At 40.3% G+C, this 27,372-nt stretch overlaps 1 protein-coding gene across 13 annotated transcripts in view; it reads right to left on the bottom strand.

The window, feature by feature from the left end:
* Nucleotides 1–27,372, bottom strand: part of NR2C1 (nuclear receptor subfamily 2 group C member 1) — a 99,422-nt gene that overhangs the window by 36,614 nt on the left and 35,436 nt on the right. For 7 of the 13 annotated variants that reach the window (XM_043545880.1, XM_037884952.2, XM_037884996.2 and 4 more), the window contains 6 exons: nt 19,219–19,326; nt 14,674–14,904; nt 11,072–11,153; nt 7,516–7,695; nt 5,581–5,728; nt 5,405–5,495 (listed from right to left, as the gene is read on the bottom strand). In XM_043545880.1, coding sequence (XP_043401815.1) covers nt 5,405–5,495; nt 5,581–5,728; nt 7,516–7,695; nt 11,072–11,153; nt 14,674–14,904; nt 19,219–19,290 — 804 coding nt within the window. In that variant the 5' untranslated portion in view covers nt 19,291–19,326. The remainder of the gene's footprint in view (nt 1–5,404; nt 5,496–5,580; nt 5,729–7,515; nt 7,696–11,071; nt 11,154–14,673; nt 14,905–19,218; nt 19,327–27,372) is intronic. The other 6 variants (XM_037885005.2, XM_037885012.2, XM_037884984.2 and 3 more) reach the window with 3 other exon arrangements.

Below are 27,372 nucleotides of genomic sequence, written 5' to 3'. Positions count from 1 at the left end.
GCTGCCAGTGGGTGCTGAGCACCCACCATTTTTTTTCTGTGGGTGCTCCAGCCCTGGAGCACCCCCGGAGTCAGCGCCTATGCCTGCTGCTTCTACAGCTGATTGAAGCACTCTCCTTACCACCAGTTCCCCTTCCTCCAAGATTGATTGGAACCAGGCCCGATCTTGTGACAGTTTCTCAGCAAAATCCTCCAGTTTGCTATAGTTCAAGAAGTCCTATTTGGCAAGCAATGCTTGATAGTTTGAAATCCTGAACCGGAGGCTTGCTGAGAAGACCTTGTGTCACATAAGGTCCAACCATTTGCCCTCCTTATCAGCCGGAGTGGAGCATGGGTGTTGCTATCTGGACCATTCCAGCCTGTATTACAAGGAAATTGGGAGGGGGTGTGAGAAAAGAAACTCAGTCTCCTTAGCCAGTACTCAGTCTCCTTAGCCAGTACCCTTGGGGGTAGGAGTGCACATGGCCGGAGTATGCCAAACTGTTTGAGCTGGCTGGAGGATGGCATTGTTGATTGGCAGGGCAACCCTACCCAGTACTGATGAGTGAAGGATGTCCAGGAGCTGTTGTTGTGTGTCCTGTACTTCCTCCAGGGAGATGTGAAGTTCACCCGCCATCCTACACAGGAGATCTTGGAATTAACAAAAGTCATCTGGGGGCAACGAGAAAGCCAAAGTCACTGCAGTATCTTGGGAGAAAGACAGAAAGTGCTTCTGCTTCAGCAATACTGTGGGAACCCGACTGAGCAGGTCTTCTTACATGATCAGTTCAGAGTACCTACTTGAGGGTGTTCTAGATGAGGGAGAGGTGAAGTCTCCCACACAGAATGTGTGGGTATTGGGGCCAGGATCCCCAGTAGGGCCAGCATGACAGATCTGGAGGGTGCTGTGGCAGCACCAGGGTGTGGGGAACCAGTCTCCTCTGCAGTTGGTGAGGAGGATATTGCCATGTTATAGATGGCCTCTTTGGGTATTCATAGTGGCGGTAAGGGATGGAGAGCCCCCATGCTTCAACTGAATCCTCCGAGGTTGAAAACTCGGATCCCGGTTCCATTGGCACTAATGTCAGAGCTGGTGGAAGTGTGTAGGCCACTGGAGGAGGTGGTGAAGGGTGCCTTGAATGCAATATGTCTTGGGTGGGAGATTTGGCCTCTAAAGGTGGAAGATAGTAGAAGGCGTGGGGATCTTGGTTCTTCGAGGGCAAACAGTTCCTGGGGCTCTGGCATTTTCTCTGAACCTCTGTGGCATTAATGGTACCCTCTCCATAGCTGAAACTGGTGCTCGAGCAGTGGACTTTCCCAGGGCCAACAGGTCCTATACCTTAAAGGAGGCAGACTTTGACCGTGTGTGGGGCTTGGTACCTGGTAGCGGCAAATCTGCCAGTTTGTGCGGTTTCTTGTCACATTTATGGATCTTGGAGCGCACTGCTTCCCTGTGGCTGGAACTCATGGAAGGAGCGTCCCCTTTCTTTGGTTTAGAGGAAGACTTACTTCCATGCTTATGTGCATGATTCCTGACCTCCCGGCCCCGGCACAGAGTCCATAGTGGTGGTACCACCAGAGCTGAACTCAATCTCTGTAGCTGGAGATGCACTCCTGGATGTCTCAGGCTGACATACAAGGGGGATTCTCCGGCCTGGGTCTGATTGAGGTCTCATAGCGACTTCCATGAGATGCTTCTTGAGGCAGACACCCTGATTTCTTGGGTATGGCTTGGGAAGGACTGGCAGACACTGCACCTGGTTGAAATGTGGACTTCTCCCAAGCAGTAGAGGCAGCGTTGATATTCATCACTGATCAAGAAGGAACACAGGCAGGAGTTGCAGATTTTAAAGATTGGGGTCTTTGGCATTGTCCAGTACCTGTGTGTGCGTAGGTGTTTACAAGTAAACAGATTCCCCCAAAAGTCCCAAATCAACATTAAATAACTACTAAAATGACTAAAAACTATGCAAAAACAATAAAATGGCTAAATACTAAAAAAATTTAACTATATACAACTATACTCTTTTTAAAGGTGTGTCATATGCAAGAGAACACGAATAGTTCTGACCTGGACCACAAGGCAGTGAGAAGAACTGGAGATGTGGTCAGTACATCCCTGCAATTTATCAGCTCAACCGAAACCCTAAGGTGAGGCAAGGGTGCATGCGCGGACCAATAGACACTACCAATTTTAAATTCTCCGGCTCCAGATACATGGTGAACGTGTGTAAATCATCAGTGGAATACAATAGGGACCATCACTCGAAGAAGAATGAGACAATTGCTATGCTCTCAAATGAGCTCACACAGAAAAATGAGAAAAGCAAAGAACTCTCTTATCACCCGTGGGTGAACACGTGTCATAAAATGATCACTTCATATTTGACTTCTCAGTCCTTGTCCTCAAAGAAAACCTGCACAACATCTTCAAAGATGAACCTGGGAGGTTAAATTCATTACTTAATAAGACACTAAAAATCATGGACTTAATAAAGACTCTGGATTTATAGCTCATTACAACAATCTTGTTACCCACTAACCCTCCTGGGGTCAGCAATGGGTCACTCTTCTATGGTGGAGAGGGCTTTCATACATGTTATATCAACACAATTTCTACACACACTACATCTAGTTACTGAGAATAACTAGAAGCAGTAGTAAGCTACTTTCAGCAAACTCTTCTTTGGTGTAACCAACCCAAAAATAGTACATATATATAGAATCTGGTCTGATGTACACCACAGTATTGGAATGGTGCAGAGTCAAAATTGAATACACAGAGCAGAAAGATATGAAAAATATGGGGAAAGTGGTGAAACTGGCACAAATATATTTTAAAATGTAAAAAAAAAATTGCAGGAAAATTGGGTTAACAATTCAGGGTAGCTTCATTTATTATTCTGTTTGTATTGTGCCCATCACTGTGATCCTCTAGATAAATTACAGATTAACTGTAAAAGTGTAGCTAATAAATAACAATTATTGTCTCTACCACCATGAGTCACTGTTCAAATACCCATTGGCACTTGGGCTATGTAACTGAATATGATCTTTTCAGCATTTCATTTGTAAAACTTCCCTGGTATGTTCTGCAGTTTTGTAAGCCAATCAGAAGTAGTGGGAGGATGTTTATGAAGAAGGAATGGATGAGAAGTCATGTCAGCCTAGGCATGCAGGGAAGCCATACCACTACAACAAGGTATACTTTCTTTTCACTTCTTGACTTTGCTGCTAAATAGCCCTCAAGGTAGCCAGTAGCCGGCCAGAAAGCAACCTTTTCCTCATTAAAAATCACTTTAAGAAAAAGAGCACGCTTACCTGCAGGCAACAACAAAGCTGCCCTCTCAAGTATGCCACGTTTTATTTAATTACTTATTCATACTCTCATTTTCACTGATCTGTCTGTTAAGGGAAGAAACGTCTTTTGACTAGACCTTTGCCAGATGCAGCAAGCAGAGTAAAGTGCATGAGAACAGAATAAGGAAATTGGACATCAGTTGAAGAGAGAAAAAGGTGTTAGAGTAAATGAAGAAACCAACGGAACTCAGATGAAAGTGGGAACAGGTAAAAATCTGCCTGAAAAAATCCATGAGGAATAAGCATGTTGTTTAGTTATCTCTTATTAACTGAGTGAGTAAAGGGTTTGAATTGCTGCCTGACGTGTCTTTTGTTTAAGTTTAAGAAACAACTTCTTCTTTTTCCTTTATGCCGCTTTTCCTGGTGAGGGTCATGGCGGCGGCATGGAGAGTAGGGAGGACCAGACCTCCCTTTTCTCTGCAACAGGTTCCAGCTCCTCCCGAGAAGTTTCCAGGCCAGTCAGGAGATATAATTCCTCCAGTGTGTCCTGGGTCAGCCTCGGGGCCTCCTCCCAGTGGGACATGCCCTGTAGAGTTCCAAAGGAAGCTTCCCACAGGGCATCCTTATCAGGTGCCTGAACTGCCTCAGCTAGCTCCTCTTGATCAGGAGAAGTAGCGGCTCTACCCCGAGGCTCTCCCAAATAGCTGATCCCACCAGCCTGTTTCGGAGAGTAAGCCAAGCCTCCCTGTGGAGAAACCTAATTTCTGCCGCTTGTACCCGCGATCTCCTCCTTTCAGTCATTACCCAAAGTTATTGACTGTAGATGAGGATGGGGACGTAGATCAACCTGTAAACCGAGAGCTTCGTCCGAGAACTCAGCTCTCGCTGTGCCACCACAGATTGGTATAGTGTCCGCATCACTGCAGCCGCCACATCAATCCACTGGTTCATCTCACGCTCCCGCTTACCATCACTCGTGAACAAAACCCCTAGATCCTTGAACTGTTCCATTAAGGGCAGCTACTCCCCCCTCACCTGGAGAGTGCTGATTCTCATCCCAACTGTTTCACACCCAGCAGCAAAACGTTCGAGTGCGCATTGGAAATCACAGTCTGAAGAAGCAAGAAGGACATCATCTGCAAACAGCAGAGATGCCACCTGTAGTGGATACACTCCACAGCTCAGCTGTGCCTTGACATCCTGTCCATGAAAATCATGAACAGGAGTGGGGACAAGATGCACCCTTGGTGGAGTCCAATGCCCCCCTTGAACAAACTCGCCTTAATGCCAAGAATACGATCACAACTCTCACTCTGAGAATAAAGGGACTGGATAGCATGCAAAAGCAGCACTGGCACCTCATACTCCCACAGCATTTCCCACAAGACATCTTGGGGAACGCAGTTATATGCCTTCTCCACGTCTACAAAACAAAAATAGACCGGATTAGCAAACTACCACAACCCCTCAAATATCTGCGAGAGAGCAACAAGCTGGTCTGTTGTTTCACGACTGGGACAGAATCCACATTGTTCCTCCTGAATCTGAGGTTCAACTAACAGGTGTTATCTCCTCTCCAGCACCCTGGCATAGGCTTTGCAAGGGAGGCAGAGGAGTGTGATCCCCCTATAGCTGGAACACACCCTCTGGCTTCCTTTCAGGACCACCACCCCGGTTTGCCAGTCCAGAGGTACTGCAACTGCCTTTCACACAACACTGAAGAGGCGCATTAATCACAAGACCCCAACATTGTCCAGTGCTGTCAACATCTCTGGACAAATTTAAGAAACGATATTTCCTTTTCCACCCCAACGACTATGTTGTGAATTCTGAAACAGTACTTAGTTTTGTGAGAGTATACATGGTTCAGGAAGAATATTACTATTAAAGGTATTTCTGAAATGCATTCAGATAGAGCCATAGCTACCTCGGTATGGTCACCCAACCTTATTTATATTTTCAAATAATCAGCACGTGAATGCAGAAATGCAATTAAAAATGCATGATTCAGAAACGCCATCCAAGAACACGTGTGTGTAAGAAATATGTCTATGCAAGCTGGGGAATCACACCTCTAGCTTGTATGGTAGATGTAGTTGTAGTCTTTTATTCATGTCATCACATACCTTATCTGGTGTCATAAGCACAGTAGGCTCACTTTTTATTCCGGACTGATGAATATTTACAAACATTCCTGACTCTAGCAGTCCTGTTGATCTGAAGGGGAAAAAAAAGTACAAATTTTAGTCTTCTGATGTTTCTGAGATCAAGAAACTATTAGTCTGGAGCACTATTTACATACCTTGCTGTTTCATTGTCCGTTACAAAAGTTGGAGTTGCAGCAAGTGGGCTCCGCAGATCTTTTCGGATGTAGATCTTTTCTGTAGAAGCCGCACAGTTTGAAGATTTTTCTCGTGATACTTCAATTGGTTTCCTCTCGCACTGAACAGCTAACAAAATGGTGTGTAACTATTAGGTGACAACTCAAAATTCACGAATAGTCAGATGGAGATATCACAAACAAGAGCGTTTAAGAAATTGTGTCCTGTTTTTCCAATTACTGCTGGAAAAGCTTGCAGTTTAATGTATTTGTGATTTTATATAGAAGCTATATTGAACAACAAAAGTGCATAAAAATCATTAGCTCTAACTCTGGATAAACACACTTGTTTTTATAGTTACTGAAATGGTGAAGGAGTCGAAGACTGAAGATCAAACATATAAAGGCCAATAATTTTAAATTTATGAAGAAATTAAAAGTGCCCCCTCAGGAGTTTTCACCTGTCTGGATCCTCATGGGGAGGCTTGTTTGCTTTATATTGTCGCTGTCTATCTCCTTTTGTCTGCTAAGCCCACATGCCCCCTCCCTGTCTGGGAAGGGGTCACAGTGTCTCCTTTTTATGCTCCCCCTGGAAATTTAATCCACAACTACTCAACCTCTTGGTTCCATGCCAACAAATATGGCATCATTAAAATAAACTGGAAAATATTCTACCACATGGGGAAATCTGACTCCAAACAACAAAGCCAACTGGAAACTTACTTACACAACTTCATTTTAAGAACTCAAAGGGAGAACGTCTCCTTATGAGGAAATAACTACTTATATACTTACAACAAATTTAGTTTTGTCATAGTAAAACCAAAACACGTACTAAAAATGTTTACAAGATGGAACTCCTTAAAATATGTAAGGTCTTATTCTCCACTCTGTTACATGAATTTTAAGATGGTGTAATTCCATTTACTTCAACGGAATTACACAATGGAAGAGCGTGGTGACCCAGACCAGTAAACTGTAGGTTTAACCCAATGCATAATTAAAATAGGCTCAAATGCACCTGGCCATGTTAAAGCCATTTTTACCCCTAGGGCCTACAGCATTACATGCTACATATAAGTACATAATGTTTAATACAAGTTTGGGATTCCATTTGTGGGACTATTTTAAGGTAAAAGGAAAAGGACTGCATTCCGATGAAGTGAGCTGTAGCTCACGAAAGCTTATGCTCAAATAAATTTGTTAGTCTCTAAGGTGCCACAAGTCCTCCTTTTCTTTTTGCGGATACAGACTAACACGGCTGCTACTCTGAAACCTGTCATTTTAAGGTAGTGAGACCATAAAAATCTCAAAAAGGAAGGATTAAAAAATAAACATGATCACATTAATCCATAACTTTTAAAATTACATTGTCTTTGGGCATGTACATGTTTAAAATCTGCCAGCACAAGGAAATTTCAAAAATGAACTTAGATCTGCAAGAATTAAGTTATATGTGCCTGCTAATCTCTGCCTGGGAGATACCTCCCTCTGCTGGGCAAACTAGGCAGGGTGCAGAAACAGCTGCTACCATGACTGATGGATAAACTGACGGGAAGGTGGAGTTATTCAAAATTTCTTCAGCTGTTAAATTATAACCAGACAATTTATCATAGGGATGCCTGCTGCCTAGGAAGAACACTTTATTCTTATTTACTCTGTGCTGTGTGTTTTTAAGGTTATTTCAATCTTTGACAAACTACCAAAATTCAGAGTTTGAGTCACACTGGACTTTTACAATTCTTTAAGGAGAAGCTGATCTAAATATTTCATAACAGTAATGAAGGTAAAGCCCGATTTGCATGCATAAGTAACAGTATATTCTCCATAGCACAAACCTCATCATGAATGCCTGCTATATTTTATATGCCTGAGATATATACCCTACCAGTTTTATAGATCTTAATTTATACTTACAGTCCTGTTTCATTCCAAACGCGATGCATCTCTGCAGTCTACAGTATTGACATCGGTTTCGATGATGTTTGTTAATGACACAGTCTTTTGCCCCTCGGCATGAATAAACTAAATTCTTTCGTATGCTTCTTTTAAAGAATCCCTTGCATCCCTCACATGTTACTGCTCCATAATGACGTCCTAGTTGAAGAACAGCATGAGTCAGGACATTAATTTTACAGTGTTAACAACATTTTCCCTCTTTTAAAAAGAAATTATATTTAGACAAGTCAGAGAGTATGTATGACTTTACATTGACAAGGCATGTATGTAGTTTTTTAAATGAGTTACAGATATGAAGATACTGCCAAGTGGCTAGAGAATCAAACAGACAAGCAAACTAACCAAATCTCTGGTTTAAACAACTCACGCAAGATGACCATTTCCCAATAGGCCAGTGATAGTTTAACAACTCCTTGACTCCAGTGTCTTTATTGCTAGCAACAGCAGACAAGCCCAAAAACTGGCTTCCCCTTCCCCAAGAGCATTAGGATAAGCTACTTTAGTTACTTGAATTACACATACTTTACTAATTTTTCTCAGTGACCCTCAAATCAAGTTCTTTTATGGTCTATCATAGAATTTAGCAGCATAATTGCACGATTTAAAGATGACAGAAAGATTGCATATGTAAAGAGGAGACAGTACATATTTAAGCATCTGATGACAATATCTGTTACTATTTCAAAACTATCGATTTTTGGTTTTTTAAATTGTGTTAAAGATAAAACCATAATTCTCTTTTATAATGAAAGTATTCAGTGATGCAAAGAAACAAAACATTTGCTAAATCAATCAAAAATTCAACATTTCCACAGCTTTTCTCATTGTGCTATTCTGTCCCTAAAATTCAGATTTTTCTTTTAAAATCATTATTTAAAACCTGCTTAGCTGAAAAAAATTAAAACAAGAATACTACATTTACAGATTAAGGCACTCTTGGTCATTTAGACACAGCTACTATACATACTGTTAATTTTATAATCCAGAACTAAAATCTAAAAAGCAAGGCCACACAGAAATGTTCAAAAATACATATTATGAAGGTATTATGGCTGCGCCTTTAATTAAGAAGGAAATTCACAGAAATCAATTTCAAATGTGGACTAATTCAAGGATAAACTTTAATTTTATAGGTACTTTACTCATTCTTTAGAGACTTCCATTCAGATGTCTAGAAGAGATTTCCAGAGATTCTAACTTTTTTTCAGATCCCTCTAACATAACCATCTCAAATGTCTCACACACACATGACATTTCATACAGAGTTTCACACTACAAATAAGGTAGTTTTAAAAATAAATACTTATAAATAAAATGGTTTATAATACTAGTTTTATTTTTCACTTTGGAAGGTGACAGTTTTGTTTTTTTGCAGAGTATTTCCACTCTTTGATACAGCCTCTCTGAGTCTCTAGACCAGAGGTGGGCAAACTACAGCCTGCGGGCCACATCCAGCCTGCGCGACCGTCCTGCCTGGCCCCTGAGCTCCTGGCCGGGGAGGCTAGCCCCCGGCCCCTCCCACGCTGTTCCTGTTCTGCCGCAGCCTCAGCTCACTGCGCCGCCGGCACAATGCTCTGGGCGGCCGGGCAGCGCAGCTGCAGAGCTGCGGCCTGACCCGGTGCTCTCGGCGGCGTGGCTGTACTGCCGCCAGCCATCGGTGCTCCAGGCAGCGCAGTAAGGGGGCAGGGAACGGGGGGGTTGGATAGAGGGCAGGGGAGTTCGGGGTGGTGGTCAGGGGGCGAGGGTGTGCATAGGGGTTGGGGTGGTCAGAGGGCGGGGAACAGGGAGGGTTGAATGTGGGTGGGGGTTCTGGGGGGGGCAGTAAGGAAGGAGGGGGGGGTTGGATGGGGTGGCGGCGGGGGGCAAGAGTTCCGGGGACAGGGAGAAGGGGTGGTCGGATGGGGCAGGGGTCCTGGGGGAGCAGTCAGGAATGAGAAGAAGGGTTGGATGGGACAGCGGGGGGCAGTCAGGGGTGGGGAGGCTCCGGGGGCGGTCAGGGGACAGGGGGTGGTGGATGGGGCAGGAGTTCTGGGGACAGGAACCGTCAGGGGATGGGGGGGTTGGATGGGGTAGGAGTCCAGGGGGAATGTCAGGGGGCAAGAAACAGGGGGGGTCGGATTGGGCTTGGGGGCCGGGCCACGCGTGGCTGTTTGAGGAGGTACAGCCTCCCCTAACCAGCCCTCCATACAATTTTGGAAACCCGATGTGGTCCTCAGGCCAAAAAGTTTGCCCACCCCTGCTTGAGACATTCTGCCTTGTCGCTCTCTCCCTGGTTCCCAAGCTAAGGACCTGAACAGACTCTTAACTCTAGCTGCCTCTGTGACACCTCCCTGCCCGCCGCATCCTTATCAATTCTCCTTTAGCCTCCACTGCTCTGACAAATCAGACAGACTGCCAGATGGAGAAATGGCTTCCCTAGTGGAGCTAATTCTAGCCAATTCTCACAAAAGTTAGGCTAAAATCTTCCCTTTCCATGTCCCCTTCCAGGATGCAGAGAGAGAGAGACGGAAATTTGCAGTCAAACCATACTTGAGAAACAGGGCTTGCATCTCTACTAAAGAGAAGCTTCTCCCTTTAGTGAGCCTTTGGAGGTATGCCTGAGCGCAGTCCAACTCTGACAGACCCTGGAAAACATGCTGCTAGGCTTAACACATCCCAGAGAATCAGAGGGAGGCAAGGATAGGGAGAAGAGAGAGTTGGCACAGGATTGGGATAGGCAGCACAGCTCTCCACAGACTCCCTGGCCCCCAAGGCACACTTGGCATTTGGTTCCCTACTTTCATTACCCCCTTCCATCTCTTCAGTCCACTAATACTGTTTCAAAGGGCATTTTTTTGGCTTTTCCCCTTTTATCTTAACATTCCATTTTGATAACACCCACACACATACACACCCCGCCCCCCCCACACCCTACCTTAGTGGAATTATAAAGTGTCCTTAGTGTTTGGGCAATTCCAAAAATGATGACTCAAACTGCTTAGCACAAAAAACTCATAAGAGCACTTTATAATACATTTCTATGATCTTCCCTGATTGTGTCTGTTTTGTATTATAAACAGCTAGCACGGTTTTTCACAGATATCTTAAGTTTAAAATGAATAATAATAAAAATTCACTTAAAAGTAACAATGGACAAGTCCACTGTACAACACTTCTTTTACAAAAATGCCAGAATGGCCAGTCAATTAAGAATGCATTTGCAGCCAATCAAGTAATTTGATTGGTCAGTGTCTGTAGTTGTATAGAAATATAATACTGACCTGGATAGGCTTAAACTACATATGAAAATTGCTTTAAGTGGACTGTTTAAACAAATGCAAATTATTAAAGCTAAAATTAATAAATCCCATCTACACACAGTCCAACTACATTAGGTATGTCTTTATACTGTATCCACTTTTTATTTAAAAGTAACTAACCAGTGAAAAAAGTGTGTATGTAAAAAATTACGTTGTTTCTGAAGAATGAATAGCTTGAAACTGCTTTTAAAAAGTGGTCCTGCTGAAGAATTTACCTGATGCTTTGTCTCCACATACGACACAGAGATCAAATACTTTATTTAGGGTCTGTTCAGTGGAAGTGTTGTCAGTTAAAATCTGGAAGAAAGTACAAAATTATTTCACTTTTCTCTCTCTACCCTAAAAATATGAAAAATAAAAGCCAATCACACCCTTAAAATGCCTCTCTCTAAACTAAGGGCTCAATCCTGTGAAGCACCAAGTCCCCTCAATTACCATTTATGGCCCGAACAGTTGACTGCGTGTTCTTGCCTGCTGCACCAATTCAGATCCCTATTCAGGATGGGTCCTAAACTTAACTATCAAAATCTTTTTTAAAAGTATTAAAACAAATCTTACCCAGAGAAGATTTTTGCAGAAAGCACTTATATTTTTGAAAACTACATTTGTCAAGCCTTCTGGTCTTACAGGCATTCCAATCTTTCCCTAGCATTCTTTTCTTTCACTGTACTCACAAGAGTGAACCAATGATTAAGTATTTTGAAAACACAATATATTTAACTGAATTACTCATTATCAAGAGGCACTAATGCCTCTAACCTGAGTAACTGTGATGTTATTACTGTAACTTGTCTTGCTTCACCCCAACCCCATCTGATATTTGTTACCCTCATTCACTATATCACGTCTAAAATTAGACTCATAGCAATAACACTTCAGGGTAGGAATCATACCTTTCTATTTCTTCTTTAAAAGATCTTTCGCGCTGAGATATTGTAAAAGTTATAAATAATAATAAAGCACTGCTTGCAATTAAAAAGGACAATATGATTCCATAACTAGCAATCATTTTAACAATCTCACAATGCAAAGCAGGAATGAAAGAATTGATATTCCCATTAAAAGCATTGGAAATTAGAAGCACTTTTGAAACTTCCCATTTCCTGATAAGAATGTTGATTCTTGTAGTCCTGCTTCACATAATCAAAACAGGGGCTCTGAAGATAAATATAATTAAGAAAAGCTCTACTGAGGAAGGTGATAGTCCTATTCTATGAAGAGAAATAATGAAAATGTTACAAGAATTTCTAAAAAGTGCTTTGAAAATTCTCTCCCTCTCAGACTCCCCATAAGTAAATGTTTATTTAGCAACAGCATCTAAGATATTACCTCTAATCTTTTACTGCTATTACACATCACCGAAGTTTCTTTTAATTTAACATTCTTAAAGAAAAAGTTGCCTCAATGACAAAACATCACTGGTTTATTAATTTCTCATTTCACCTCATCTGCTATTATTATTTAGTGCTATAATTGTGCATGGAATTATACGTAACATAAAAGAAATTCCTTAAGTCCTTCTGTAGACAAAATCTGCATTGATGTCATAAAGAGTTTTGATTACGAAAGGACTCCAGAATTTGGCCCAAGAGGAGGGAAAGTCCCTGCTCAAAAGAGCTCAGAATTTTCCTTGGACAAACATGACACTCAGAACAAGAGTTGCCATTCAAGAAGATGCAGAGCCACTACCGATGAAACAATTAATCAAGGAAGGCGTTCCACAATATGTGGATTTAAAGGAAGGATTTGAAAGAGGAACAGTGTGCGTGCGCACAGGAAATGGAAGCCTGCTTCAAATGAAGGTGTAAAATAACGACTGTGCAAAACTGCAAACGGGAGGAGCAGTTAGAAAAGATATGAGAGAACATGACGAGTATCTAGAATTAAATGAAAGCCCCATGGCCAGTGAATGGAAAATTAAAAGCTAGCTTCCCATTAAAAGGTAGTTACTGCACATTTCACTAAGGGCTTGTCTATATGATGCATTAGTATGCACCAGCTGGGATGTAAATTATACTCTGCACAGCCTGTCGCACAGTAATTGGCCCACATGGACCCTAACGGTATGCACTAAAAATTCCATAGCATGCACGGACGCAGTATTATTTGAAACAGAACTACATCAGCTCACACTAGGGAACTTCTAATGTGTGCCAGCAGGGTCCACATGGGCCAGTCAGTGTGTGACACACTGATGCCCACTAGAATTTACACCCCAGTTGGTATGCACTAATGTACAGTGTAGACCAGCCCTAACAGAAAATGACAGAGAAATGCATATACTCCATAGGCCTTACATGTTTGCTTATGAAAGCATTAAAATTATAAAATATTCTTTCCACTGCCTCCCCAATTCTTTTGGTCTGTATAAGCTACACAATTAGATCCCATCTTTATGTCCCCTTTTCCATACTACCCATACAACTAGATCATGTTCCCTAATCCAGTCTGACATTCCTCCACCTTCTTATCCTTTCAATCCCACTGTGGTGTAACAAAGCAAGGCTCTGGTGCAAGAATAGTAATGGGGCCCCCTTCCAGATTCTAAAATAGGAAATTTTTCTTACCCTCAACCTACTCTAGTGCCTCCCACAACTCAACCTACTACCACCAACATCCCCACTCACCCCCAACCCTTCCCCCTGCAGCCCCTTTACACTCCCCACTCACCCAAAGACCCCCCAGCCCCTCACCCCAGTGACCTCCCTGGCCACTCACTAGCACCCACCGCCCACCCCCAGCTCTGTGCTCTGTTTCCATCCCAGGCTACTCCCGATCCTAGCCGCCCATTAGCTCTGCTGGCTCCCATTGCCCACCCTGCATTCACACGGCACAGGCCAAATTTGAGCAATGAGTGGCATTACGACCTGGTACACAGGGTAGCAGCGCCACTCAAATGTGGCCTGGCCACCCCTTTGTCATGAAGGAGGGGCGGCCAGACCAAACCTGAGTCGCGCTGCATCCCCATGTGTTACACTGCAACGCTAATCAGATTTGGCCTTGTTGCCCTTCCATCAGATGGAAGGTTGGCGTAGCCAAATTTGAGTGAGTGGCATTGCAAACCTGTGCATCAGCTAAAGTGTGGGAGCATCATTTGTCTGGTTGAACCCCCATAACCTCGTGGGTCTGGCTGTGACTGCACCACTTACACCACTGTAGCTATGCCACTGAAATCCCTTCTCAAACTGTTTTATGCTGGAATCACTTTAAACCTTATCTAACTGACACTTACCCTTGTTGAGGTTTACTTTTAAAAAAAAAAAAAATACAAAAAATGACACAACAAAACACATGCTGAAGTTCACCACATAATCTCAATAACACTCTCTCCTACCCTTCCCACCTCCTTTGTCTACATATTGTCTAAGTTAACAATTGTTTACTCAGTTAAAAAATAGTTACAATGGCAAATAAAAATGGAAGCAAGAGGAATGAAATATTAAGTAGTAAAGGCAAGGGAGAAAATGGTATTCAAATGATATTTTAAAACAGATGGAGAGTCAATGAGGCAGAAATACAAAAAGGCTATCCCAAGAGCTGTGACAAGAAGGTTCTGGCTTGAACATTACAAATAAAACTATGCATTTATATTTTTTTATATCCTGGCTCATGAAATACAAATTCAAAAATAATAACTTTCAAGGAACAAATCATTTTCTTCATTGTTTCTAAACAACAACTCCAAGTCTTGCTATCAGGGAAATGTAAACAGCAAGAATACTGAAAATATAGAACCAGCACAGAAAATATTTGGAAAGAAAAACATCTCTTTCTATCCCATCTGAATTAATATTATGAAATAAAGTGGATCCTCTACCTGGATGTGTTGTGCAGATAAATCGGGGGATGCAAAAAACAGTTGGTTGACACCTGCAGCATCTGGAGTTGTTAGGAAAACCTTTCCTGGAGTGGAATCTTGTCTGGCAAGGATCACCTTGCTTGGGGTAGAGCCATCATGATTTGTTAAGATGAACTGCTTGCCTGCTGTGCTCTGATCAAGTGCAGTAACAATCTGAATCTTCTGGCCCGTCTGCTGATCTGTGACAATCTGATAATACATTTATCTCAAATTGTTATGGTCTTTCAAGATCATGTTTTTTTAGCACCCCTTCTTGCACCATCATAGTCAATGGGAGTTTTGCCTTTGACTTCTGTGGTTGCAGGACTGGGCCTCTTAATGAGTTAAATTCAAGCAAAAACCCTGAATCTAAAAAACCCCAAACTGTAGCGGTGTTTGAACTCTGAACCTGAATACACATTCAAATTTTGCAAGTGGCCCATATTTTTACAGAGGGCCAAACAAAAACCTCAGATCCTAACAGCTATGAATTATGAAGTGTTCAAAATATGGATATAAATGTTGAGGCTCAATCCCTAGTTCTCTGAAGTGCTGAACTCCCTCCTAATTCAACGGGAGCTGAGAACACAGCATACCACAAAGTGATACTCAGCACCTCACAGGTTTAGGTCCTTAATGAGTTATCTTCATTGCCTAATCCCAGGTTGTACACTTCAGTGCTGACTTTATTAATTTAGAATAATAAGGGCAAGGAACTATTTTAATTCAATTGAATATATTAGTTTAATACTTTTACAACCACAAACAGAAAAATTAAACTGAAGCAGGAGAACAGAACACTAACCCTTCTCTTTGCCACCTTTTTTTCTTTGTTTGACAAACAAAAACAACTTCTTTTGCTTTATTCTTCATTTGACAATCAAGAACAGATCAACAGCATCATTATGGCATTTCTTTCCTATTTTTAAATAAAGACTGTAGTACAGCCTCACTGACTTGCCCTTCGCTAAACTGCATAGTTTATCATCTTCTGACAAACTTGGTAATACCCTTTCTTCATTTTATATATATAAATACAAATTTTACACTTTTAAACATCCCCATTTTTCACTCTCCACAAGGCTATGTGATGCTGGGGGACATCCACCTGTGCCATGTAATATTGAACAGAGTGCACAGGAGTAGAGAAGAACAACATGGGCTCCCTGATCTATAGCCTTGTACATGAAGGCTATGCATAGACACAGCTAGCTAAATACAGCTTGACTGTAAACCTTTAAACTTTAGATACAGTAAAATACCACTGAATTCTAAAGAAAAAGCTAATTCAACAACCCACTAAATTCAAAACACTAATTTGCAAATCTGGGCAGGATTAACGTTGTTTTTCAAATATGTATATCATGTTTATTTAAGAGATTGAGTGTATTTGAATATTTACCTACCTTACCTTCATAGTTTATTTCCATACTTTTAATAGGTGCAAGTGCGTCTGGTGGGGTAAGGGGTGTGGTAGGTAATGGGGAAGTTTTCATTTTGTTATCAAAATCTGCAATGTTCCTCAATTCTTACACAGTAATAAACAACTTAAAATTTACAAAAGCTGCCTTAATACTGCTAGGATTTTATTATTGTTGTAAAATATACTACAGCATTATTTCTGCAGTGCGCAAAAGTGTGGTAGGCACTTTACACTACTAAGTACATTTATTAGTATCCTATAAAAGCATCATCATAAAGAATTACAGTTGACAAAATAAACGAACAGAAGTGCATTTTATGATGCATGTTTGCTTTTTTCCTCTATTTTTGTTACCAACTTGCTAACTCACAAATTACTTTTTATTGTGAATATGGCCCCAATTCTTCAATAGGGCTCCCAGGCAGATCTCACTGCATGATCAGTACTTTAATAAAGTTCTACCATATGTTACTTTAATGTCTACACAAGAATACTAAGTCTACTAAAAAGCTCCCCTCTGCAAACCCTACACCTTGAAATGAAAAATGCATTATACAAAAGGACAATTTTAATAATGAAAAGTGCCATTCCCACAACTTATTCTATGTGGGATCCTTGCAACTGCATAGAACTCGAGTGAAGTCAATGAGGCTCTGCTTCGGTGCAGGGGACCACCCTAGCAGAACAATATGCAATATCATGACCTGAACATCTAGTAACCAGAATAAAACCTTAACACACTAGTCCTCTAATATTAATTTGTCAGAGTTCAATAACAACATATGTCTTAATTATTTGAAACTGAACTTTGCCATTGTATTTATTTGATTAAATATGGAAATTATTCATTGTTTTATGTTTAAAATATATGTTTTCTCATGTAATGTTTAATTTACACATCTCTCTGGTATTCCAGGCTAAATTTCTCTTGGCTGCTTTTTATATCCTCAAGCTGCTTTTTAACAATATTTTCTCTTTGGAGACCTTGGATTCCATTTGGACAGTACTTTAACCTATCTGTGAAACTGCCCTATGAATAAACTAGCGACATACGTAAGTCATTCAACGTGCCTGTTTTAGGAAATAATGTGTTCAAATGTAAAGGATTATTTCAATACAATTTATTTTATTTTGACATATTATTTACAGAGCTGGTTGGGAACCAGAATTTCTATCCCACAGGAAATTTTGACAATTAAAAAAAATTTCTGAAGTTTCTCACAAAATGAAAATTCTGAAATATTTCAGTTTGGGACAATCAAAACATTTCATTTCCATAGTGTTTCCAGGGTGTAAAAACATTATTTAGCTTTTTATATTGTATTAAATTATTTCATATAAAATATATATAATATAAAAGTAAAACCGAAACAAATCAAATCGAAAAAGTCAAAACAAAACATTTGAACTTTTGCCTGTTGATTTTACCAAAATTTGACACTTTCCTGCAGAACATGACAATTTCAACAAAACTTCATTTCTCAATGGAAAAAAACTACTTTCAACCAGCTCCAATTATTTATTACTGATTATTGTTTGTACTGCTGTAATGCCTAGAGACTCCAATGTGCTAGGTACTTTACAAACATATAGCAGAGACAGTCCTTGCTCCAAAGAGTCTACAGTCTAATTAGAGATAAGATGCAACAAGTGAGTGTGACAAACCAGAGAAAGGAAGCGGTGACGGAGACAGAAAAAGAACATCACCCAGCTACACTAGATAGCTACTGTATAATTTGAAGGTTCCAGAAAATACTTAACTTTTTTAAACACAACTCTCCTCTCCCCCCGGCAAGCCCGCAACATGACACGCAGCCAAGCTTCTACTGGCTGACTGATTTATTGGAGGCATAACTCATTCCTACAAAGTGTGGCTCTCTGGCCCTCTCTAGTTAAGGTTATGTTTTAGTCATGGGTATTTTTAGTAAACGTCACAGACGGGTCACGGGCAGTAAACAAAACTTCACAGCCCATGACCTGTCTGTGACTTTTACTATACACTCCTGACTAAAACTTGGGGGGAGGGGAGGGGTGGCTCGGGGGGCACCACAGGTTCTGGGAGGGACACTGCTGGGGTGAGCGCTGGGGTGGGGGGGCTGATGAGGCTGGGGCAGGCTCCCTACCTGGCTGCTGAGCTCCACGTGCAGCCTCTGCTCTGCCCCAAGCCCCGGTTCTGCAGCTCCCATTGGCTGGGAACCGCAGTCAGTGGAAGCTGCGGGGGTGGTGCCTGCCAGCAGACGCAGCACGGCAACTAGGAGCTGAGGGAGGGGAGCCTCCCACTCAGGTAAGCACCGCCCCACACCCCAATCCCTAGCCCTGAAGGCCCCCGCCAAAACTCCTGCTGCTGGGGTGGGGGGAGACTGCCCCAGCAGCAGCCGGTGAGCGTGGCCTGCTAACCCTGAATGGAGCCTCAATTCTGGCGGGGGGGACCATGTCATATGGACACACTACCAGGTATTCTACTGGGGTGGGGGATTTTTCTCAGTGTAACCAACAAAAAAATTCCCTACCAATATGCTTTAACAAGTGGGCCAACAACACATTTTCATGATGTACTGATAATATAAAGAAAAATATATTTCTTGCTATGATCTACAAGTATTTTCCAAAGATACACCACAAAGCCTTTCAAACTTATATGCTGAATTCCCAAATGTAAAAATAACTCAGCCTTTTAACAGTGTTACTACGTTATGCCTTGTAACAGCTTGAACCACCTCTTTGGTGTTCAACAGGTAAACTCTTGGAGTAGAAACTGGGTACCTTTTTTTCTTTTTTTTAAACACAGAATAGACCTCGTAGCCAGCTTTGACTCCAACCATATCATTTCAGTTACTGGCTGAAGGAGACTATGAGTGATACACAAGGCACTGTGTAAGTGCTTCTTATGCACGTCTTCATCTCAGAAAGAAAGAAACAATGTGAAGCCCCATCCCTATTGTCCTACAGCTCCACTAGACACAGGAGGAGCCTCTGCCTCCAACGTAAAATTTTCACATTTTAGAAAAGATTATTAAGTGTTCAGAAAAGGAAGGGTGCACAAAAACAGGCAGAGTAAAGTAGTTCACAGATTCTTTCAAAATATTTTAGTTTAAACATACTTGTATGCGTTGTGGTAAAGAGAGACCTGAATCCGCTGGGACAATTTGTATTCTTTGTGCTGTCCCATCCATTAGTGTTTGAGTAACAGTTCCTTGGGAATGCGCAATCTAGAAACAAACAAATAAATAATTGGAATGACAGCTATGTGAAAATACTGCTGTACCACATTAAGGTTTGACCAGCTTCAGATGTGTCAGCAAAATATTATTCAAAGTGAGACACTGGTACTGTATTGGGAATGTAGCAGCATGAAACCTAATTTTACTAGCTAGCTTTTGTACATTAGAAAGCTCTACTGGTTCCACAGTTTTAAAGCCATTTCACAATTTTGGATCCAAAGGTCAGAAATATATTTATGGCAAAACATGACTGGGGGAAATTAATTGTTGATCAACAAATACAGAATACACTTTAATCAAGCTGCTTATTTTCCTGTTTGCTCCAGCTTGTATCTGCAAGAATGGACAGATATAAATGAATCATAGTCATTTAGCACTTCTGCCATTTCCACATTTTCAGTTACTGTTTTCTCCCCCTCATTAAGTAACGGACCTACCCTGTCCTTGGTCTTCCTCTTGCTTCTAATGTATTTGCAGAATGTTTTCTTGTTACCATTTATGTCTCTAGCTAGTTTAATCTTGTTTTGTGCCTTGACCTTTCTAATTTTGTCCCTCCATACTTGTTTTATTTGTTTATATTCATTCTATGTCAGGGATGGTCTAGATAATATTTAGTCCTGCCGTGAGTGCAGGGGACTGGACTAGATGACCTCTCAAAGCCCCCTCCAGTCCTACGATTCTATGATTTTATAGTAGGGACATGCTTTGGCATGGAAGCACCTTTAAATTAAGGGCTCAGTAGAACTAATGGAAGCACTTATGTGCAGAAGCACAGTGTTAGTCCATTTCTGTTCAGCTGTCAGCTAAAGCAATGAAAAGAAGAAACAACAAGAAAGAACAAAAGAGAAGGATACTGAGAGACACCACAAGAAGAGAAAAGAGAGAGGGGAAAAAAATAATGGTTTTTTACCTTTCTCCATCTTAATTTTGATATCCTACTTCATGTGTGCACTCTATATCATGTTGGTCTCCAGATTTGCTGTTTCTTTACTTCCAAAATTCAAGAAGTTAAGAAATGGAAACTCAGCTCCTCCCCTCAAAATTTTAAATCGCCTGCCTCTGCTCAAAAGTAGTAGAGAAAGAGGAGATGCATCCCCTCTCCAATACCATTTTCCTCAACTGCATCCCAGAAATAAAAAAATCAAAGCCACCTCGCATATCTCCTTGGGGCCAACTGTTCTCTACTCAGCTGTTATAATCCTGAGCTTTCCCCTGACAAATTCTACCAGTCATTTACTCGTTTTAGTATAAATATCTGCAGCACATTAAATTTAAAATTTGGAGGCAATGCAAAATTATTTGAATTTAAAGTAAAAAACACATAAACATAATACTAACTAGACCGGTGAAAGTTCCACATACACTAGGTCAAGTATAATGTACACAACACAGAGCTTTGACTATTTTTAGTACTTTTGATGGTTTAATCAATTATTTGGCACAATTCAATTATGATGAGGGCTGTCAAGCGATTAAAAAAATTAATCACGATTAATCGTGCTCTTAAACAATAATAGAATACCATTTATTTAAATACTTGTGGATGTTTTCTACATTTTCAAATATATTGATTTCAATTACAATACAGAATACAATGTGTACAGTGTTCACTTTATATTTATTTTTTATTACAAATATTTTCACAGTAAAAAACAAAAGAAATAGTATTTTTCAATTCATCTAATACAGGTACTGTAGTGAAATCTCTTTATCATGAAAGTCGAACTTACAAATGTAGAACTACATGAAAAAAATCTACAAAAAAAACTGCATTCAAAAGTAAAACAATGTAAAACTTTAGAGCCTACAAGTCCACTCACTCCTACTTCAGCCAATCGCTCAGACAAACAAGTTTGGTTACAATTTGCAGGAGATATTGCCCACTTCTTGTTTACAATGTCACCTGAAAGTGAGAACAGGAGTTTGCATGGCACTGTTGTAGCCAGCATCACAAGATATTTATATGCCACATGTGCTAAAGATTCGTATGTCCCTTCATGCTTCAGCCACCATTCCACAGGACACGTGTCCATGCTGATGATGGGTTTTGCTCAATAACGATCCAAAGCAGAGCGGACCGACATATGTTCATTTTCATCATCTGAGTCAGATGCAACCAGCAGTTGACTTTCTTTTTTTTGGTGGTTCGGGTTCTGTAGTTTCCTCATTGGAGTGTTGCTCTTTTAAAACTTCTGAAAGCATGCTCCACACCTCGTCCTGATCAGATTTTGGAAGGCACTTCAGATTCTTAAACCTTAGGTTGAGTGTGCTGTAGCTAATTTTAGAAATCTCACATTGGTACCTTCTTTGCGTTTTGTCAAATCTGCTGTGAAAGTGTTTTTTAAAATGAACATGTGCTGGGTCATCACCTGAGACTGCTATAACATGAAATATATGACAGAATCCAGTTAAAACAGAACAAGAGACATACAATTCTCCCCCAAGGAGTTCAGTCACAAATTTAATTAACACAGTATTTTTTTTAATGAGCATCATCAGCACGGAAGCATGTCTTCTGGAATGGTGGCCGAAGCATGAAGGGGCATATGAATGTTTAGCACATCTGGCACATAAATACCTTGCAACGCTGACTACAAAAGTGCCATGTGAACGCCTGTTCTCACTTTTAGGTGCCATTGTAAATAAGAAGCAGGCAGCAGTATCTTCCATAAACGTAAACAAACTTGTTAGTCTTAGCGATTGGCTGAACAAGAAGTAGAACTAAGTGGACTTGCAGGCTCTAAAGTTTTACATTGTTTTGTTTTTGAGTGCAGTTATGTAACAAAAAAAATCTACATTTGTAAGTTACACTTTCACAATAAAGAGATAGCACTACAGTACTTGTATGAGGTGAAATGAAAAATACTATTTCTTTTATCATTTTTACAGTGCAAATATTTGTAATCAATTTGTGAGCACTGTATACTTTGTATTCCGTGTTGTAATAGAAATCAATGTATTTGAAAATGTAGAAAAACATCCAAAAATATTTAATAAATTTTAATTGGTATTCTATTGTTTAACAGTGCGATTAATTGTAATTAATTTTTTGAGTTAATCGCATGAGTTAACTGCGACTAATCGACAGCCCTAATAATGATCCATTTGAGCTATTAAAATATAAATCCTACTGCTAACTACATTGTTGCACATATATATAGCTCTCAATAAAGAATTAGGACTGCAGCAAGTTGCCCCTCTAGAAATCTATCTATAATTAAATCTACCAAGCCAATCTGAGCCAGAAATAATTATTTACAATCCTAGAATTTAAGAATTTTAGCCACAATTTAGATAATTTGTTCCAGCAAAATAATAACTAACATTGATTAAGTATGACTATTATCTGTTGCAAAAAGACATCTACTTATCTACGTCTTCTCAAAGACAGGACACTATGATGCAGAGAGGCATAAATAAAAAGCCTCTCATCAGCAACAACAGTGAGATGGTGTCTCATCCACTGAGAATAAATGCAAGTCTTTTTTGGCTGTCTCAGAATACATAAAGAAATAATAGACTTCTGAATGCCCTGCTAAGGCCAGTGGCATCACTGCTGTCAGTGAGCAACGGACTAGAACAGGGGTCTCCAAATTATGGCCTGCGGGCTGGACCCAGCCCGGGGCTTCCATTTGTCCGGCCCTCCAACCAACGGGGAGAGGCGGCAAACAGCTAAGTAGGCATGCGAGCAGGCAGGGGGAGGGGCCACCGGCAGCAGCTCACACGGGGCGGCAGCACAGCTGAGCTGTGCGGAGGGATGAGTGCCTCTGGGAGCCAGTGTCCCCCCAAAAGGGGAGCCAACTTAGGGGAGAGTCGTTGCTGCAGCCGAGCAGGAGAAGCAAACAGGCAGGCATAGATACCCATCAGCACAAAGCAGGCAGGCTGCAGCTGAGTAGGCATGCCGAGCAGGCAGGGGGCTGCCGGCAGCAGCTCGCGGGGGAAGGGGTAGCTCAGCTGAGCTGTGCGTGCCCCCTGGAACCAGTGTCCCCCACAAAAGGGGAGCCAACTTAGTGGAGAGTTGCTGCTGCACCCAAGCAGGTACAAGGAGAAGCAAACAGGCAGGCTGCAGCTGAGTGAAGTGACCTTGATGTGAATGCAGAAGGAATACGGATCTTCCAAAACCCATTTGAATGTGATCTCAAAAAACTGACACCTGAACTTCAAATGGCAGTGATTGACCTGCAATCCAATGACGTGTTGAAGGACAAATATAAGGAAGGAAATCTGGCAGAGTTCTATAAATGCCTGCCAAGTGATCAATATGCTCATGTAAAAAACTTTGTCCGCGGATTAATGTCAGTGTTTGGCACTACCTAAGTGTGTGAAAAAACATTTTCTATGACGAAATATGTGAAATCCAACTACAGATCAACCTTGTCTGATGAACGTTTACAATCAATTTTGATGATAGGGAACACTAACTTTGAACCACAGCTAAAGGGAATTTTGTTAGAAAAACATCAGTATCATACTTCTCACTAATTCTAAAATATTTCTTTATTTTTGAATATGTGTATTTGTAGGATACAAATGTGTGAGTTTTTAGAAATAAAATAAAAAAATAACGTGAAATGATTTTTAATGTATTGACAAATATTTTGTGTGATTTCACAGCACCTACATCAATTAACTTTTATATCTGATTTAGAATTTAATGCAACACTGACATAGAGTAGAGTAGTGTCGTTTTTTTAACGATTTTGCATATATTTTGCATGTATTTAATTTCTTTCATAGTTGCTTCGGCCCGCGAAGCCCCTTCAAAAATCTAATATGGCCCTCATCTCATAAAGTTTGGAGACCCCTGGACTAGAAAATCTCACCACACATTTCCCCTTTGGATTTGGTCACTGTTCAATTTCTTAGAATATGAATGTAGACTTTTTTTTTAAATGCGCATTAGAGTGCTTCAAATCATGTATCCAATAACTTTGACCGTGCACATCACTGAAAATACAGTAAAATAGCAAATTTTTCAAGTGTATCTTCTCATTTTTATGCCCAAGTATCATCATCAAAACAGAATTCACAGTGTAAAATTTCCTCAAGGTCCTCAAACAGATGTATGCACTTTATTTTAAACAAGGACTTCTAAGACTGGAGGAGTAAATCTCCGTAACTGAAAACTCCACCGTTACTGTCTTCATTAGAGAGTTGTACACCCTGCCTTCATGCAGTGGAGCCATTGCAAACTCTAGTGACCCTAGCTATGAGTGGTTTTCTAAGTGAAGGTCAGAAATCATTAAGTTTGGCAAAAAATTAAAAGGGAGAAAAGATAGGATGGAAGATAAAATACACCTTTATTCAAAGGCAATAACAGTTTTAAAAATAAATTATAGCTCAAAACAAGTGCTGGATTCCACTGGCAATTTTCTCTTCCCAGAAGTATAAAAAGTTCCTATAACTAGCCCTAAAGAATTGCAAGCTGGCAGACCTAAACCTGTCACCGCTCTACAGCTGAATACCCCCTGTCCTGTCATTCAGGTAAGGATAATTTTGGGAGAAAATACATGCCATATTTAGGTGAGAGAGAAGAAACATTTTTCACAAGTTGTTTCAGAAAAAAACAAACAAAGAAAGAAAAAATCCAGCAACAATGGCTATTTGAATCTGCTCAGAGGTCTGTACTAGAGAAAGTAGACCTGGCAGATCTGAATTGGAGGACAGTTTACAGGTTAAGTAGCCAAAGGTGACTTATAAATTTATCACATTATTCTGCAGTTTATAATATAAATAAAATAAAATGCATTACATGGCTCATGTAACTGTACAGCACACGTAGTTTATAAACACATACACACTTTTACTTCTTGGAGAAGAAAATCTAACTAAAATACTGTAGAACAAAAAACTAATTTTTAAATCAAGAAATTATGAATTAAGGTTACCAAACAACCAGAGGCAACACATGGGGGAGCATGCAGGGTCACATGTCGCCCAAGATTTGCTGCTTAGCTTGTACTGAGCATGCTCAGTAACACCGCTGAAGCTGGCTGCCCTTACTCTGCTCCCCGCCCCCACTATCAGCAGGCAAGGGTCATCTCTGCAAACAACCTTGCCACACATCACCATTAATCTATATAACATACACATGCAACTATGGTAGGTATTTCAACTACTTGTAAAAATTTTGAAATTCTAAACAATGAAACATAACATGGCATTCATGTCAACTCTCTGTCCTTTCCAAGGAATAGAGAAGGTCATTAGTTGCCTAATTCAGATCAAGCTGGTTACTTGGTTTTATCTAACGTTCTGCACATCAAGGAGGTTAGTAATTACAGTGCTATATCTCATCTCTGTAGTGAGGATGGTCAGGGTAGATTGGACTTTGTAGTTTACAGTGAAATAGAGGAAGCTTTTGTCTCTAGAGTTTCCAAGTTCCTTAAACTTGAACTATTTACTTAAAGAGACAAGGTGAGTGAGGTAACATCTTTCATTGAACCGACTTCTGTTGGTGAGAGAGAGAGGCTTTCGAGCTACACAGAACTCTTCTTCAGGTCTGAGAAAGGTACTAAGAGTGTCACAGCTAAATACAAGAACGCACAGATAGTTTAGCATAAGTACTTAGTACAAATTCTAAGGGACCAATCAAGCTGTGTATAGCTTGAAAGCTTGTCTCTCTCACCAACAGAAGATGGTCCAATAAAAGATATCACCTCACCTGCCTTGTCTCTCTAATATCCTAAAATTAACATGACCACAACACCGCTGCATACAACTATTTGTCTTAAGGAATTTACAATCTCTGTTGATTTCCAAACTCTTCATACTGGAATTATTTTGATTATACAGTTTACAAATTCTGTTGTGTGTCTGCAGAGCTTGTAAACTCCATAAAACTGATCAATGAGTCTATAAACTCTGCCAAGAGCTCTCGGATGTTCATATTTCTATAGTTAATAGCAATGCCCAAGATTTGAACTCGTCTAATAAAAATGTCTCTATTCACTAGATTTCTCCTAGGATTACTGAATATATAAAAAATTAAGTTTCTAAACCAACTCATTTTTGCAATACTGCATTACAAAAAAAGTCAGACTTTACAAAAGTAAAACCCCTTTACAGCCTCTATAAATTAAACACTTTCTCTAATTTCAGGCTTCCCAAAATACTTTTTTGGCTAAAGATTATAATGAAGAAATTTCAAGCAGAAATGAGAGGATTCATTATTGATATTATAATAGAGTACAAATACATAATATTTTAGACTTATATAATAATTGCAAAGAAAAGACCCCTTTAAGGCAAAAATTTCTGAAATATCCTCCAAATGACCTGTACTGGTGGTAATTTAGAGGCAGATGGTGCTTTCCTAATACCTTGTATAGACGTTTCTTACTCTAGACTTTTCTTTTTAGTGTTCTGTGGTCCTTCTTCGTATGTTCTCTTATACTGGCAACGATGGTTCCTAAACTGTAGCTACAGAATTACTTATTTATTCCAGGACTGAATTACAGCTGTTTCTTTAAAGCTCTCAAAGATACACTTTACAGAAGATGAAACTGCTAATTATTGACATGCAGCAGTATGAGTTTAAACCTTTGAAAGAAATTTGATATTGTTCATGGATGCATTAACAAAAACATTAAATACTATTTGTCACAGTGTAACCAGTGTATTTGTTAAATATCAAGTTTTTCATATTTGTCGTGGATACTTATTTGCTTTCACAGATGTTAACTGGAACTGGAATTTGGCAGCAAATGAGGAAATGGATAAACTACTATGTAATTACTTTACAGCTCCACAGATTATGAGAGACAGTTATTACAAGTTCTTGACTGGCAGAAATGCCTGACCATGGTTTGGGAATAAGAACTACCCCATTCCTGGTAGGAAGTGGATAGTGTCGGGCAAAAGATTTATGAGACGGTGCACTCTATGTAATGCTTCATATAGGTAATCTTAAATTGTAACTAAGAATTTTTTTTAAAATAAAAAACTTTCTTTTGCTTCTAATCTGCATATATTTAATAGGTTTTGCAAAATACATCATTGCAATCTATTCCAAAGATCATGCTCTTAACAGGT

This window comes from Chelonia mydas, chromosome 1 (assembly GCF_015237465.2).
Source record: "Chelonia mydas isolate rCheMyd1 chromosome 1, rCheMyd1.pri.v2, whole genome shotgun sequence".
Taxonomy (NCBI): Eukaryota; Metazoa; Chordata; order Testudines; family Cheloniidae; genus Chelonia; species Chelonia mydas.
Note: the sequence above shows the minus strand (reverse complement) of the source record. Positions and strands in the feature narration are given on the sequence as shown.